Genomic DNA, 17,539 nt, shown 5'->3' with positions numbered 1-17,539 from the left:
AAAATTAGAAAAAGTACGGAAAATAACAAAAATATGAGTGTGGTCTTTAGTTGGATGTGGTCATTGTTTTCACAACATGCAGCTACTTAAAGGAACAATCTATATTACATGAGGATGTAAAAGAAAGAACTGAAACCTGCTATTCTTCCCAAATACATGTGCAATACTGGACAGCTGCATTTTCAATGTTACTGTGTTTTATGATGCTGGTAAAAGAAAACATTAGTTATGTTTGTGAATACAACAAAAGGGGGTTCAGTTTTGAATTGTAATCAGATGAGAAACATGAAAAAATGCTTTTTATTATTATGTAGTCGCAGCTACACATTGTAGAAAGACTTCAAAAAGTATAGAAATTACACTCTAGTCAGACTTTGAAGCAGCTACATTACAGTTTATGAACACGCCGTCAAAATTTCTCCCCGACATTGCTGCTGAGGATTGTCATGACGTGTGTTGTTGAGAAGTTTCTTTATGCCCACACACGCCGGTTGATCCACAGAGCTCACAAACAGCAGGGATGATTCATGTCTGCTATCTAAGCTGGTCATTGTGGCGTTTCTCAGTCAAGAGCCGAGTTGTTGTTGCACAAAGGCTTTTGGCACGCAGAAGCTAGCTGATGGCGAAATACTTTGTGCCTTGTTTTGTGTTTGTGTATAGATGCAGGTTACGTACGACACTTATCTGGATTTAAGGATGCTATGTTTAACGTCATGACCCCACCGTGACAGTCTGACAGCTAATTTTGGCATTGCCGAATGTATCAAATGTGACCTCAGGGTATATTTTAGGAAATAGGAGGATAGGAGGAGGCTCTGGTTGAGATGATTGTTAGCATTTGCCTCACACCATAAAGTTTGAAGATGATAACAGTGAACACACTCTTTCTTGGTTAAAAAATTAATCTAATGTCAGAAAAAATCTTACATTTTTTTACGCTTATAGAACATGACTTTTTAAGGGACGTTACACTTCTTAAGCATGTCAGTGTCGGTTTAAGGAATAACACTTGTACCATGCCTGGATTGCTCACAGTGGACTATAGATGCATGTATCTCTAAAAGGGGTACACTACTAGTATTTCACTACCAAAGTGAATGCGTTCCCTTCTGTCAGTTTAGGTGATCTAAACTGGGTCATCCAGTGTGCAAGCAATTTAAAAATGATTACAGGACTTGGCTGTTAACTGCTAAACTGCTAGGATGAACTGTCTAATCACTGTGGTAAGAATAAAAAAACAGTTACATCACATTGTGTATTGAGTGTATTACATGTACTGTATATTTATTTATGCCTATTGTGAGTAATGTGTCACCTCAGTCCAGACAAACAGCAAGGATTATGGCATACAGTCATGTTGATCTGTGAGTGTGTGTGTGTGTGCATATTAGTCTTATATAAGATTATGTGTTATGAAAGCTGAGAAAAGGCTTAGTCTCTTTGTCTCCCACTCTCTGTCTTAATTTCACATCGAATCTCTGTCTTATTTTTCACCTCTGCTCTCCCTGCTGCTGTCTAGCCGTGTGCCATGCAGACAGACATGCTGCCCTACTCCCTGAGGGCCAAACTCAATCCGTCCAGCACATCTCCCGTACCTCGCCTATGTCTGTGTCTGGTCAGGCAGCTAGTTGTTTCAGACAACAGCTCTGATTTGCAGCAAGTTTTTAACGTAAAAATATATATGCACATTATCACAAATTATGGCTTCAATAGAGAATGATTTCCCATCCTCCAAAGTGAGAGATGCTGAAGGTTTGCCTTGTTGGCCAAACTTGTACTCTGCAGCTGTCTTGGTATTTTTGGGAGGCACTCACTCTTTGTTTGAAGCCATTTAGATTTCTAGGTATCACTTTCTTTCCCCCACCACATCCTTCCTTTTTACTAGCACTATTTGCACCTTCTTTGATTCTTAGTAAATCCAAATGAATGCATAAATCAACCTCTTTGAACATACCGTGTCTCCGTCTGTTATTTGCACAATCCTTTCATAAATGTACATACAATAAGGAAAGAGGCTCACCTTTACAAAAACTCATGCAAATTACAAGGCACAAGCCTTAGTGCATCTTTAAGTAGTAATTTTCCAACAAAAAGTGATATGTAATAAGTGATTTGTTGATGTAGAGCGGTGGTGTTTTTAGTATTATGAAGTAAACTCACTTCAAATGTTGTAGTCTTGCACTAGTACAGCTGTATAACGCCTGGAGAAACCTCTGGCATCACAAGGCAGCACAAAACTGTTGTGGAGGATTCCCCACAGGGTACGAGGCTTCAAACAGAGCCTCCCCTGTTTCCACTTACAAAACCGGGGCTGTGTACAGTCGCCTCAGGGTCTCAAAGCACGGCCACTGCGAGCCTCTGCACACCCACAGTACGCAACAGTTATGCTTTGTTTAATTTTTGACATGTACAGTTTTGTAGTTTGATGTTGAACATTTTTTCAACAACATTTATGGGAACTTTTGCTTTTATTAGACACTCAAGGTTGAGAGAAAGAGTAAAAGAGGCCCTGAGCTACACACAGTGTAGACACAATTCAGGGTTGTGAGATTTTATTTAGGCACGGCACTGGCCAAGAATCGACACCCAGCTTAAAATAACTGTGTTCCCTTTTTGTAGCCACATTTTGGACGTGCCATTTGGGTTTCAGGCTTTTTGTTTTTACTTCATTTTTTTGTGCCCGCTTTCAACTCCACAATTATAGGTTCATGTGTAGAGACAGACTGAGAAGAGATGCTTGAGTTTCCTATGGAAAGTCTTTGTGGTTTATATGGCGCAGCGAGAGGCAATGAGGACCGGGTTTGAATAGTGGTAAAGTCCCTGAAAACACCCATGTTTTCCTTCTTAAAATATGTGAAAATAAAGATTAAATATGTAAAGTAAGATGTTTGGGATTTAGAAAAGTGGCCCAAGGAGCCATCTTCAAATTATTATCAGTTTACAATCACATAAGACAAAGAAAAACAGCAAATCCTCACAAAAGTGAAGCTGGAACTGGAAAATGTTTGTAATTTTTGCTTGATCTTTATCAAAATATTTGTCGATTAATTTTCTGTCAAGTAGACTGATGATTTGATTAATTGTTTTGTCTCTAAAATATTCCTTTATGCATAACATAGAAGTCTGTTTGTCCAGACATCACAAAATAATTGTTTTAGTAGACTTCTATAGTGTTGTCTCTATTTCTAATACTGCTTCTAAACATTTCAGACTAGCTTAAAGATTTTGCTACTATAGAACCAACAGAATGGATTTGGACTATCAGTTGGTAAATGCCAGATTCTACACAAATCATAATTCACTCAGGTCCTAATTGAAATCTAGATACAAGAACTTGAATGAAGTTGTTTGTTCATCTGTGAGTTTTTTGTGAGAGGACAAAGGAGGAAGGAAACAGTCCTCCACATGACATGCTGAGCAAAAGGCACATGAGGAGGTTGCATGCTGGAAGCTGGTACCCTACGTATATATCGTGTATATATCTTCAAGTAGCATGAGCTACCTGTGACCGTGAGGTTTCTCTCTGGGTGCCATGTCTGTCTACTTTCCAGAAACGTGCAGGTTAGGTGAACTGAAGACTCAAAATTGTCCATATGTTGTAGTAGAGTAGAGTAAATGTGTTATCCCTGGGATAGACTGGGGACTTGTCAAAGGTGAACCCTCTCTTGCAATGTTAGCTGTAATGGGCTCCAGCCTCTTCTATCCTGCATAAGATATACAGGTATAAATAATGGTTGGATGGATGGATGACATTTTCATGTTCTGCACCCACATGGGCACACATAAGGTCTAGAGATACCAATTTGAAAAAAAGATCTCATTCCTGGGGATGCATATGAGCAGCTATTTGTTATTGGTTCACTATTGAATGGTACCGCTCTCAATACTGCATAGTTGGAGGTAACAGTTGAGTAATAGAGATATTACTACTAATCTGTAGGCAGTAAAATTGTTAGGGGATTCCTAAAAACCCTGTGAAGTCCCCTAGAGGTCTCTGAACCTTTTTTTTGCTCTAAGCCAAAGGTATTAAAAGCTGATTCTAGTGGCCAAAAGGTCATTTACAGATTGTCTGAGACAATTTGTCTCCAATTCTAAACAAGTCCAACTAATATTACACAGAATACATATGTGATGTGTGCTCCCCTTGTATGAAATAACACACATTGATTATGCTTTGGGTTTCAGCAAATAATACAGGAAATGGTCAGCACCTGTGTCAGAATCTAAGAGGTGAAATGTTGACACTGAGGGGGTTTTTTTGTCTCATCAATGTTTTGTCATAGAGATGAAGGACTAATGTGATTGTCTAATGCACCAACATGAGTCATTTGTCTTGTGTCTAGTTCTGGTAAATGTACAGTAATGGCATGCATACAAAGGGGGTATGAACCCGTTATAACTGCCTCACAGGATATAGTGATGATTTCTATTCCCATCAGTGTCTATATGAGTTGGTGTATGTTAATAGTAATGGAAATGAGTTTGTGTATAATTTATTTACTCTGTCTTCTCGTTAACGACAAAGTTTCAGGCCTAACTTGCTCAATTTCCCCACCCACATTTTCTCAGCTAGCGACCCAGAACAAACCCACATTTTTTACATTTAGACTGCAGCCGCCCCAGTTCACTGGCATTCCTATCCAGGTTGAGTGCAGTAATGGGATAAGCTTCAGTAAGAAGGTTAAGGGTTTCTGCCACAGCACCCTGGTAATAAATTTAATAAAGATTGTAATTATGGAATAATAATGTAATGATAAAAGGTGCAGGGTATAGAGATGAAAACACATCTATCTGTCTGTGAGGAAGCTCTATAACTTCACATGCTTCCTGTTGTGATCATAGACACGGTGTGTTGTGGAGTGGTGTGGTGTGGTGTGGAGTGGGGTGGGGGGGTGGGGGGTTGAGGCTGTTGAGGCAGGTTTAAGTGGGGAATCTAAACATCGATGAGTCTGAGTGCAGAGTCACACAGGCTTTAATCTGCTTACAGGAAGCCCCAGTCAGGCTAGAGCAAGTTATTAATTCCTATGTTTTTCCTTTGCTGAACCCAGCAGCCAAATCTGCAAACAAGCCCTATAGAGAGATTTTCACTGACAGGATTAAGTGTGATTACTGCAATAATTTTGGAATAGTCCACCAGAGAAATCCCTTTTTTTCTCTCTCTCTTGAATTCTGCAACAACAGAAAATCCCTCTGTGTTTGAATGAGTTCAAATATCTGCTAACACCCATGCATGACAACAGGTGCAAGTTCAGACACTAACCAAGCCTTTCTGAACATTAAAGAACATACCCTGCCGGGTGGTTATCAGCCGATTGAGCCAGTTTATGGGCTTCACACTGGAGGCTTCAGGTTTCCATTACCACTTGGGTCACTTTTACTACAATTACATGTACTTGTGATATTGTAAGGCACTTTTGATCAAATAATCCTCCATATAGTCTTTCCCCTACTCTATTTAACTTGCCACCCTTAAACTGTGCAAGTTAAAATGCTTCTCTATTTCAGCGTCACACGCTTGATGAATGATTTCCCCTCATTTGCTGTCTAGACTTTGACATCTTAACATAAAATACCCAAAGACTAATGCAATAGTGGGAATTTCTTTTGGTATCGTTACAACACAAAAAAATGTCCGGAAGGCGATGATGTACTGTCCTGTGGACAATACACTGTCAAGCATTGTCGTTTGTCCTTGATGTTGTTTTCAGAAAAACTTACAGTTTACATAGAAGCATGAATTCTTCCCAGCACACACAAACAACATGAATTCATATTCACAGTAAAGGAGGAACTACAGGATAATGAACAAAAAAATATTGTCACATAATAATGCTTCATGTCACAGTTTGCGTTCATGCAGCTGTAGCTCAGAATCTGGTAGAACAGTGGAATTATATGTCCTTTTAGTTTGTAAGTATTGTAGAGCTGCAACGATTAGGCGATTAATCGATTAGTTGCCATCTACTACATTGATCTTCAGCTATTTTGATAATCGATTGATCGTTTTGAGTTTTTCTTTTTTTTTTTTTTTTTAGAAAAAAAAGTCAAAACTTTCTGATTTCAGCTTTTTGAAATGTGAATATTTTCTGGTTTCTTTAGTCTTCTATGATTGTAAACTGAATATCTTTGGTTTGCGCACCGCTGGTCGGGACAAAAGACATGTGAGGACGTCGTCTTGGGCTTTGGGAAACAGTGATTGTCATTTTTCACCATTTCCTAACATTTTATAGACCAAACTACTAATCAATTTATCAAGAACATAAAAGACAGATTTATCAATAATGAAAATAATTGAAAGCTGCATCACTACAATCTTGTGGTGTCGCACAGACAGCATTTCATCCATGTCTTCTTTCAGGCCACGTTTTCAGGACCCCCCTCCCTCCTTCCTCAGTTATTTCCTGTTTTTCACCCCGCTCTCTTCTCCGCATTCTCTCTCTCTCTCTCTCACTCTGCAGTGCTGGCAGGTGTTTGTCTTTTAGATCCTTTTTCGCCCGACAGAGGGCGCTCTTGTCCCTGCTTTCAAAGTCAGTAGGAATGTGAGGCAGTGGCACAGTGATGTCATGGAGCAGTAAAAGGCAGGGCTGCACTTGGAGGAGGCACCCAGAGGTGACGATGGCAAGGGTGGCGGGTGATTCCTCACATCCTTCTCCTTCCTGATGTATGCACTGTTTAACCTTTCACATGCCAAATGTTGAACCCACGACTAGGCAGTGAATTTAGTCAGCAACTTTGTCTCCCCTGTTGTGGGGCGGTAGTGCATCCTGACAAATATGATGTGTCACTGTGGTTATTTCCCATATGTGGCTGTCAGTGTGGCAGCCAATAAGATACGGTGACAGAAAATCAGTTTGCTGCTAGCTGACACCAGCCGTGTGTGTGTGTGTGTGTGTGTGTGTGTGTGTGAGTGAGACAGAAAGTGCTGACTCTCCTTGATATACAGGCTGGGTTTTTTTTAAAGCGTTGGCTTTAAGAGAGAGAGTCCCACAGCAGTCCACACTTCCTGTCTACCACCCTGCCTCTGACACACACACACACACACACACACACACACACACACACACACACACACACACACACACACAGTGGTGTTAGTTACACTTGAATATGGGCAGCAGCAGTTCAGAAATGTATATCACATCAGGTCCCTCCCTCCTCATCTCTTGTCTCTTCTCCTTTCTTCATCTCTTCATCATTTCTCTGCACTGGTTATTCTATCCTCTTTTCTCACCCTGTGTCTGCTTCTCTTTGCCTTTCTATTTTTGTCTCACTCATCAGTGTTTTTGCCCTTTTGTCTGTTTTCCAGTGGGTTTCTAAATTCTCCTTGCCTCCATATTTGTGCCTTTTGCAGTTTCCGCTTTTGTTCTGTTTCCCTTTATCACTCTGTCAGCCTCTCTGTCTAACTCTCTCTCTCTCTCTCCTCACTATCTCTCTTTCATCAGTCACTTCAAAAGCTGTTGGAAATGGGACTAAGACAGGAAGCAAAAGAGAGAGAGAGAGAGAGGAAAATGAAGGACCAGACTAAGACCTTGACACACTGAGAACAACAGCATCCTTGAAAGCTACTAGACTCTGTAATATATGCAAAAACGTAAAACCATATACACTTGTAGTCATACACACAGGGAAGGATACACACACACAGAGAGCTTTTTGTGTCAGTAATATTCTTCATTCCAGTGCAAAATTCTGTATTCATTATGCATGCATTACCATGTTAAATTTATGTTAGATTTGCCAGTGTTACATCTGAAGCCCCAGCAAAACTCCCTTTCGGCATCTTGTTCTCGTTTGTTTTTCATCTGTGGTTGTGATGAGTGTTGTTAATTTGGGAGCAGTATAAAGGTTGAAACAACGCAACTACACGATAAACAAGGATTTAATAAAAACGGTTCCAAGAATCATAAAAAAAACATCAGATAATAAAGCTTTACAATCTCCAAGAGGAATGTAAGACTCAAGTTTGAGGGCAGTTTGCAGTTCATTCCATTTAAAAGGTGCAAAGTACCTGAAACCAGTTCTGCCAACATTAGTGCAAACATGAGGGATATCTAAGGTTAAGTAGTGACAGGACTGTGTAATATAGTTAATGAGAGAAGAGATGTGAGGTAGTTTGGAAGCTTTATAGATGAATAACATGAGATGGTTATTTCTTCTTGTCTGTTAGGAAGTCCATTCAACCGTGTGATACAGAGAACAATGATGAGTACGAAATTTGTCATTTGTGATAAAGCGTAATGCACTATGACACACAGGGTTTAACTGCTGAAGTGTTGATGGGGCTGCATGATAATACAGAATATCTCCATAGTCAAGGACAGACATGAAGGTTGACTGCACAATAGTTTTACGGTTGGAAGAAGACAGACAACCTTTACCTCTATACGAGAAGCCTAGTTTGATTTTTAATTTTTGATACAAATGTTGATCATGAATCTTGAATGATAGTCTGCTGTCAAGCAAAATTCCCAAGTATTTGTATGACTCAGCAAGAGTAATATTGGTGCTATTTAAAGTTTTAATGGCAGGATAGCCAGAGACACTGGTGGAGGTGGAGAATACCATGTACTTGGTCTTTTCTGAATTTAAAACTAGTCTGTGATTAAGGAGTGATAACTGGAAAGCATTAAAGGCAGACTGAAGATGAGTCAGGGCGTGGGCTGGGGTGAAGCCTGGGGCATATAAAATTGTATCATCTGCAAAGAAACGGACATTGAAGTATTGATTATGAAGAATTACGTTATTTATGTATAATGTAAACAGCAATGGACCAAGGATAGACCCCTGAGGCACTCCATTTCTGATGGTAAGAGGGCTTGACTGAGAACCATCAGCAACAACAGTCTGAGTTCTCTCTGTTAGAGTGGAAAAATTAAGTGTGACTTCATCTAGACCTATGGACTGTAGTTTGTGGGGTAGGATTTTATGATAGACGATATCAGATGCTTTTGAGAGGTCAACGAAGAGAGCAGCGTTAGTGTTAGTGTTAGCGCAGTGTTATCAATGACTGAAACTGCAGCTGTTATCGCCTGGGTAATATTATTATTACCTGGGCAAAAACCAGACCATTGTGGCTGTTGTAAGTTTAGTGAATCAATAAAGGCGCACAGTTGTAAATTGACCAATGATTCTAGGATTTTTGCTAAGACATGAAGTTTAGAGATTGGACGGTAGAGATTGAAGACATCACTTTTGTGTAAGGCACTTTTCCACAAAGCTGGAATCATGCCTGTTAAAAAGGTTTGGTTTAAAAATATGTACTAAATGTGGACAGATTCAGGGGGCACTTAGATGAAGAAGATATGGGTCAAGATTATATGCACCAGTGCTTTTGATAGATGCTGCTGCTCTCAGACTCTGGGTCAGGGAGCTGACACTGGGTCCTGGGGTGTTACTTAGGCCCACTGAGCAAACAGAGAACAGAACAAGTCTTGTTCTTCAGTGCTGATACATGTCACTTGCTATCATTTTTCATGTAGCAATGAGCCAACTATCATTTATCAAAGTGTGATTTTGAAAATATTTTTCAGCAACTTGCTTACAATCACACAGTCCCGCAATGGTCAACATACATCATATTGAAGACTGATTATTCAAATCTAGTGTAGACAATTCAAGTCCATTTTATTTGTATAGCGTAATATAAACAAATCACTAATTTGCCTTGGTGGGCTTTACAATCTGTACAGTAATACAACATCCTCTATCCGCAGACCTTCAATTTACATAAGGAAAAACTCACTAAAAAAAAACCTTTTAACAGGGAAAAATGGAAGAAACCTCAGGAAGAGCAACAGAGGAGGGATCCCAGAAAGGACAGACGTGCAGTAGATGTTGTGTGTACAGAATAGTCCAAGAAAGCAAAATTACAGACAAACAGGAAGACAAAATTATAGATGGGTTGATAACATACATGACAAGACCAGCGGTACCTCAGAAAGTGAGCTAATGACCATTAAAACCACTTTGAATCTGCAGACATGTGCCTTTAAACAAAAACCAAAACTTGCTCCCGTGTAGCTTTTTATTTATTAACATTAGAGGACACAAGCTCGGATGCAGGAATGAGTGAAACTGAATGACTGTGAAGCAAGGTTATTTTATTTTTGATCAAAAAACTATTTAAAGTCAGTCATCGAATGCCTCTGGAAAACACACAGTCCAGCCTGTAAAATGTTCTTAGTTTGTCAACCAAAGACTTCGGGCTGTTCTTTATACAAATAGTATAATACATGTAACCTGTTAGATAGAAGCGTTGGATATATCATTTTAAAAAACGACTCCTCAGTTCTCTCAACTACCGGTGGGACTTCTAAGGGAAAATGTGCCGTGAGTTAGATGTGTATCACCATACCACAAGCATGATTGTTTGATATCATGTCTGATGATGTCATCCCCACAGGGTTTCCTGATTGGCGCACGACCAGAGAATGCTTGCGAGCCCATCGAGCCCCCTCCGAGGGACAACCTGACAGGCGCCTTCATCGTCCTCATCAAGCGCTTTGACTGCAACTTTGACATCAAGGTACAATGATTCACACTGGTCGGTGTGTTTGTCTGTCTGTCAGCTTAAATGTAGAATGTGTCTCTAGTTTGCAGAGGTGGAAGTCCTTCCTTAATTAATCACACCAAACTCTAACCATCTCTAAAGTCTTATCCCATCTCAAATCTTTCATCTCCCATCCTATCTCTTAACATAACCAGTTTTAGTCTCATGACTAAAACAGGCTTCAGTGCTCAACAGCCATAGGTTTATTTTTTTGGAAACTGTAAACACTGTTTTAGTGCTTTGCAACACCTGGAAGTAATCAAAAACAATTTATTTCAGCAGCTGTTAATTCATAAGGGAAAACTGCCAAAACTATAACAGCCTGTGCGTGGCAGACTGACGTATGTTGCCTCATAATACACATCAGTACTTTGCGTTTCAGGGTCGGTTTCTCTGAAGCTAGATCAGCTGGTTGGGACACAAAAACAGGAAGAGGCCATTTCCCTAAACACAATTTCCTGTGTGAGCATCTATCCCACCACTGCCTCCTGTCTTTTCTTTATCCTCCCACTGCTACTGTGGACGTGTGGAGTCAAACCTCTCTGTTTGCCTAATAAGTCAGCGAAGCAGCTGAAAGATGGCGAGACCTGATCTCCATTAGTCAAGCGAGGCATCAGGGCCACGTGCAAGGCAGAGAGGGTGATGAAGACACCCTCTCCTGTGTTACACTGGAGAGGAAGAGATAGATGCTGACAGAGGAAGATCAAAGAGAGGTAGAGAAGAATGAAAGTCATGGTTTTTCTGTAAAACTCAGTTAACCTATGCAAAGTCACCCATAATAAATTAACCCAGGATTTGAGCTGAACTGGGTCAGCTGACAGTGGCACATTGTATTTTAATTTGCATACAAGTGAAGTATAGAAAATTTCTTTACCAGTTTCAGTGCCTCTGCCAGTTTCCCAGTAAAAAATGAAATACTAAACATGACAACAAATGTTTGGGGTATATCATTTAAGGACTTATGAGGCCTCTGATACATTTCTTGGTATCTCATTTCAAGATATTTGCTGTCAAGCAAGCTTTACAGAACCTGCAGACATCCTGAAATTGTTGCCAGATAGTTTAAGGTTCCCCCGTGATGAGAAAAACTTCAAATTTGCTGCCTGAACACTTGATAAATTTGGCAGTAGAGTTGGCAGTAAGTGAATTACTGAGTTTCATTATTAATACAGAACCCTCTGCTGATTCCCGAGGATGATTTGTAGCAGAGGTTGAATGATTCAAAGTGAAGTTTCCTCCTGTTTATTTCTCTTTTGGCTTCGAGAAGAAAAGTAAAATGTCCCAAATAGTAGATCTGTTCCTGAACACATCTCATGTTTTTAATGGATTCAGAGCAAAAGAGAGGGAAGAAGAATAGAAAGGAGAGAGAAGGGGTGAGGTAGAGGGGGGGAAGAGAGCTAGGATTAAGAGAGTGAGAGCAGGTCTGAGTAATGGGGTGAAAGACAGGAAAGCATGCAGCGTCTTGGCATCTTTCTGTCTACGTCTTTCCATCTCTCAGTCTCTTACTGTTATACTTTTCAGTCTTACTTTTCCCTCTGTACCTTCTTGTGTTCATTCACTCTCACACTCCCTGTTCGTCTCTCTCATTCAATCTATTTTATTCGCCGTCTTTCTCCGTCTCTCAGCCAGTCTCTCCTCCACACTCTTCTTTTTATTTTTTTTTATTTTTTTTGCTCTATTGTAACTCTGGAGCAGCCTTACAGCCTTATATGGCCTCACTGCATCACACACACACACACACATGCACACACACAGAGACACATACACAGAAACATGTTGACAGACAGGGCAGTGAGGTGTTCCATGGACTAGAGTGTAACCAGACTCCACATAACTGTGTGTCAGCCTGACACGCACAATATATACACAAAACACACACACACACACACCAATCTCTCTGATCCATGTCAGATTTGCCATTTAACCTCCTGCAACCCTTTAAAGGAGCAGCTTTGACTTGTTAAAGTTTACTCACTTTTTATTTGTTGCTGAGCTCTGGTGGCGCTCATTCTTCAGTTTGTCCCAAAGAAAGTATTTCTCACCCAGACAGACTGTTTTACTTTCAAAGTACATTCTGATATTCAGGCCAAATTTAATTTGTTTAGTCAGTTATTGAGTAAAAAAAATGCCAAAAATGTGTGTGTTTTCTATCATCATAAACTGAATCTTCGGGTGTTTTAGCTGCTGGTTAGACAAACACTCGGCTTTGAGCTCCTCGGATAGGAATTTGTAATTATTTTCAAGTCGCTCTGTGTCTGTTGTAGATGTTTCACTGCTCATTCAAATTAAGGCAAATATTTCCTTAAGGGCCTGTTGACGATGCTACTTGTCCGCCCACCTCTTCTTCATCTATGCTCCTCTGCGTGTGTCATCTTTTGGCTTCCCTGTGACATGTAAACACGCTCTGGTCTCACACCATCTGCTCTTATGAGAAAGGTGATTTCAAGGTCAGCTGTTGTGAGGCAACAACTTTTTTTAACTTCTTTTTGAACAAACTGCAGCTGATTTACTGTTTTTGTAAAAACTGAAATTTCTGAATTATGGATTTCTTGATATTTTTTACCAATAGATGTATTGCAAGAGGTAGATATTATTTACTAAGACGAAAGTTAAAAGGTTATCACATTTATGTCTTGTTGACTCGTCTCGTCCTGGTGACTTATGTCTCGTTCACTGGCTTGTCCTGTAGACTTTACATCGGGATGATGTCATACAGAAAAAATATATTTTCTAGCCTTTGGGAAAGTTTCATAAATATTAAATCTTCATGGTTTTAATAATTCATAATATAACTGGTAATAGCTGACCGTGTTTGCTGTTTGAGGTTTCTGTCAACCGCTTTACAGATCTTTCTCTTATAATGGTGGTCGAAAGGGGAAATACTTTTTTTGTTGTTGTTGCAGTACCGCAGGTGGCCACTGGGACAAATTGGCAGCATGGCTGACTTGCGGCTTCCGTATCCAGCTCTTATAATATCCATGTCTTTACTTATGTTCTAACTTCTCATCAGAACTCATGAAGATGAAGGGAAAAAACTATTAAATAAGGCAGAGTTTAAGGTTTTTTATGACAATAAACTAGTAGGCTGGAAACTAGACCCTCGCTGAAGAGTGTGTGTGTGTGTGTGTGTGTGTGTGCGCGTGGAGGCTGTCTTTCTCTTTTGTTCTTTATTTCTATATCTCCTTTCCAATCTCTGCTTTTTCCCCTCCCTTCAGCACCCTGTGTCACTGACTCCCTTTATTTCCTCTCCTCTGTCTCCCTTAGGGTTGCTCTCTCTCCCCCCACACACACACACACACACACACACACACACACACACACACACATATAACTTTAGGGGTATTTACATAGACTTACATTCATTTCCTGGGGACTTACCCTAACCCTAACCATAACCACTTCTTGCCTAAACCTAAACCTAACCCTAACCTTAACCACTGACCCAAAATTCTGCGTTCCACCAATTGGGGACACAGCTTTTGTCTCTAATTGCACAAGCTGTCCCCAATTAACTAGTCTTTAGTCTGGTGTGTTTTCCTGAAAGTGACTTAAGTCAAGCCCCCTCCCCCCTACACACACACACACAGTCTGTCTGTGAGGTCTAGAGGTCAGACTGTATGACTTTAGCCTCTGGCTTACTGATTGCTCATATCTACAGACATCATCACATGTACACACACATATACAGTTCTTTCTGTCTCTCACACACACGCGCACACACACACACACACACACAGCTGCAGCTGCCCCTTCCTCTGCCTCTCTCTTTCCCTTTAGCAGTCTTTGTTCAGTTATTTTTTTTCCCTCTTACTGTTGTCTCTCTTTCTCTCTGTCTGTCACACAAACACACACACAATTTGTCTCTTGCATTCAGTGGTCTACCTCTCTTTCACACACACACACACTCCCTCCCTTCTAGCCAAGCTCAGTTCCCTCTAGAAGCTGCAGGGGAAACAAAGGAATAATAGATTCCATCTTGACTGAGTCGAGGCGCTTGTCTGTGTGTGTGTGTGTGTGTGTGTGTGTGTGTGGCGCGCAGGGGTGTCACCCCCAACATGCTCGCCGTTTCATTCCATTGCCTCCCCCCCCCCCCCCCCCCCCTTAACTCCGTCCGTCTGTAGCCTCCTCTAGGATAGCATTTAGCATCCAGTGAGCAAGAGCAGAGAGTTTTAATGGATCTGTGGCCGTAATGGGCAATAAAACGGACGCTCACCCACACTTAACCCTCTGTCAAGTGTTAGCGCCTCCAACCGTGGAGTGTGTGTGTGTGTGTGTGTGTGTATGTGAGAGGGAGAGAGTGTGTATGTGAGCTCAGTATGATAAGCCATGACAGAAAGGAGGTCGAGTGTCGAGAGAGAGTGTTGGAGATGGGGAGGGCTGACTCGGATCAAGTCAAAGGGGTGTTAACGGGCACACTCGCTTTGTGTGTGTCTGTGCATGTCCGACAGAGACAGGAAAATAATAATAAATAATATTACATTTAATTTGTACCCACACTTTTCATTCGTAGTGAAACTCAAAGTGCTACAGTAGAGTCAAGGGTCTGTGCAGCAGAGAAGAAAGCTCGCTCCCCCATGGTGTGGAACTCAGTACCGGGGGCCCGCAGGAGCAAACTGCTGGCAGATCTGAGGGTGCGGGTGGAGGTTTGTGGTATGATCAGCTCCTGTAGGTAGGGAGGCGCATGTACGTCGATGGATTTGCATGCCAGTAGCAGGACTTTGTAGTCAATCCTGAAGGAGACGGGGCGCCAGTGCAATGAAAACAGAATTGGTGTTATATGTTTGTGTTTTCACACTCTAATCAGGATCTTGGCAGCGCTGTTCTGGACCGGAGCTTCTTGATGCTCCTGCCAGAGATCCCTGTAAAGAGAGCGCATTGCAGTAGTCCAGTCCAGAGGAGACAAAGGCACGGACAAGTTTTTCTGCATCTGATGGAAGATGACAAAAAGAGGAGAGAGCATTCCTCCATGTCTTTTCCCTCTAGAAAACAAATCTCCAGAGAGAGAGAGAGAGAGGGTTTGCACTTCCTGTACACTGGGATTCTTTGAGGGGGGAGGGCAGAGAGGGGGGGAAGGAGGGGGTAAGGGGAGGAGGAGGAGGAGGAGGAGGAGGAGGAGGAGGAGGAGGGAGGGGGGGGTAGGACAGGAAACTCAATACCCTTTTCCTCCACTCTCCCTCCCATGCCTCCCTTCCTGCTTTGCAAGATTCTTTGCAGACTGTCCGTCCGTCCCACTGCTGCCCTCCACACACACACACACACACACACACACACACACACACACACACACACACACACATCATGTCTATACATTGAGACATAATGTCCTAGTTATGCAACATGTACTGGGATTATGTAGAGCTCTGTGGAACCACGTTGTTCCCCCTCTCTTCTTTTTTCCGTATTTTCTGTCTTTCACTCACTCAGTCTCTCTTTACTGCCCTCTATGTCTTTTTTTTTTAAGTACAGTCTGGTCGTATACTAGGAGAAAGAACTTCAAAACTGAACTAATGAATGAGTTTCCTCTCGTTTCTTTGGAGTGATTATGTGGCTGTTAACACTCACTTGGAAGAGAGATTTTTTAAAAAAATTGGTGTTGAAAGGTGCAGGTAATAAAAAAGGAAGACAAAAACAAATATAAGCCAGGTTTATCATGTTATATCATGTTCATTTAAATACAAGTTAATCATTGAAGACAATCAAGGTGTTAGTTATCCTGTTCTGTGTATCGCTAGATTCTCGGTAACCAAAGTATTGTGTGTATGTAAAAGCTCCCAGTGCTTCTGGTCTGGTGGAAAATTCCCCATCTGAGGCCTGAGGTCAAGCTACAATACCATCCAAAACCTGCCAGGCAAAGGCGAGTTCAGACTAAACGTCCAGTCTGGTGTAAATGACATTTTGTCCCGCCAGGAAGCCGTGTACTCCAGGTGACAGCGCAGAGATTAGGCAAACTATTCACATTCACCGACATTTACCAGAAGAGTTCACTCTACAGTTGTGAAAGAGACGATGTAACGTAATTCATGTTGAAGTGACATTTGTTATAACAGCATGACTTGACATCCTTCCTTCTATTTGAAATTGTGTTATCATGTGGTTTGTTCTGAGTAAAAACTTTACCGAAAGTTCAGGAACTGCAGGTCCTCAAAAAGAAAAGAGAGTGTTCGTAAACTGGCCGGTTGAAATAAATACGCACCAGGAGGGAAAAAGGGGAGTAAAAATGAAATTAACTGCACTATAAAGGCTGGCATTGTAAAATCAGCATAATATACAGAACTGTGTAAAAGTTTTAGGCCATAATAATGCCATAAATACTTTTTATTTATCAATTAACGGTACACCTGCACACAGTTTTTCAAGGTACTTGGCAGGTCGGTTGTTCCTGCATCTTAAGAGAACTTGTTACAGCTCTTCTGTGGATTTAAGCATCTCAGTTGCTTCTGTCTCTTCATGTAATCCCCCAGACTGACTCCATGATGTTGAGATCAGGGCTCTGGGGAGGCCATTTAATCTGTTGCAGGACTCCTTGTTCCTCTTGTCGCTGAAGATAGTTCTTGATGACTCCGGCTGTATGTTTGGGGTCATTAGCGATGCTGCAGAATACATTTGGGACCGATCAGCCTCCCTGACGGTACTGCATTATGGATGAGAATCTAAACATCTAAAGTGCCTAAAAGTTTTGCACAGTACTGTATGTTTCCACAACGTTAACAACGACTTACAAATGAGAAGTAAAGGCCTCTCTCTGAGAATAGTCTGGTCTAAATGAATTAATAAAAGCTCTGGACATGATTTGAGAGTTTTCGGTCGGTGACTTTACTCTTTATTCTTGATTCATTTAAAAAAAAAAGAAAAGTGATTCTCTCCATTTCTGCTTGACTCTCTACTACAACCTGGTGTATTTTCCTCATCATTTTAAACAGAAGGGGGCAGAGAAAGCCAAAAATGGTTGAAAAATTTAAAACACAAGCATGAGACAGACTGTGATCAGTC

The 17,539-nt window shown here is 41.1% G+C and overlaps 1 protein-coding gene across 1 annotated transcript in view; it reads left to right on the top strand.

Annotated features, from left to right (window-relative positions):
* The window catches only part of rnf13 (ring finger protein 13), a 44,665-nt gene that overhangs the window by 4,645 nt on the left and 22,481 nt on the right, over positions 1-17,539 (top strand). The window contains exon 4 of the mRNA XM_067596763.1: positions 10,403-10,525. Within this exon, the coding sequence (XP_067452864.1) occupies positions 10,403-10,525 (123 nt within the window). The remainder of the gene's footprint in view (positions 1-10,402; positions 10,526-17,539) is intronic.

This window comes from Thunnus thynnus, chromosome 8 (genome assembly GCF_963924715.1).
Source record: "Thunnus thynnus chromosome 8, fThuThy2.1, whole genome shotgun sequence".
NCBI classification, from domain to species: domain Eukaryota; kingdom Metazoa; phylum Chordata; class Actinopteri; order Scombriformes; family Scombridae; genus Thunnus; species Thunnus thynnus.
This window is presented reverse-complemented; position numbering and strand designations above follow the sequence as displayed.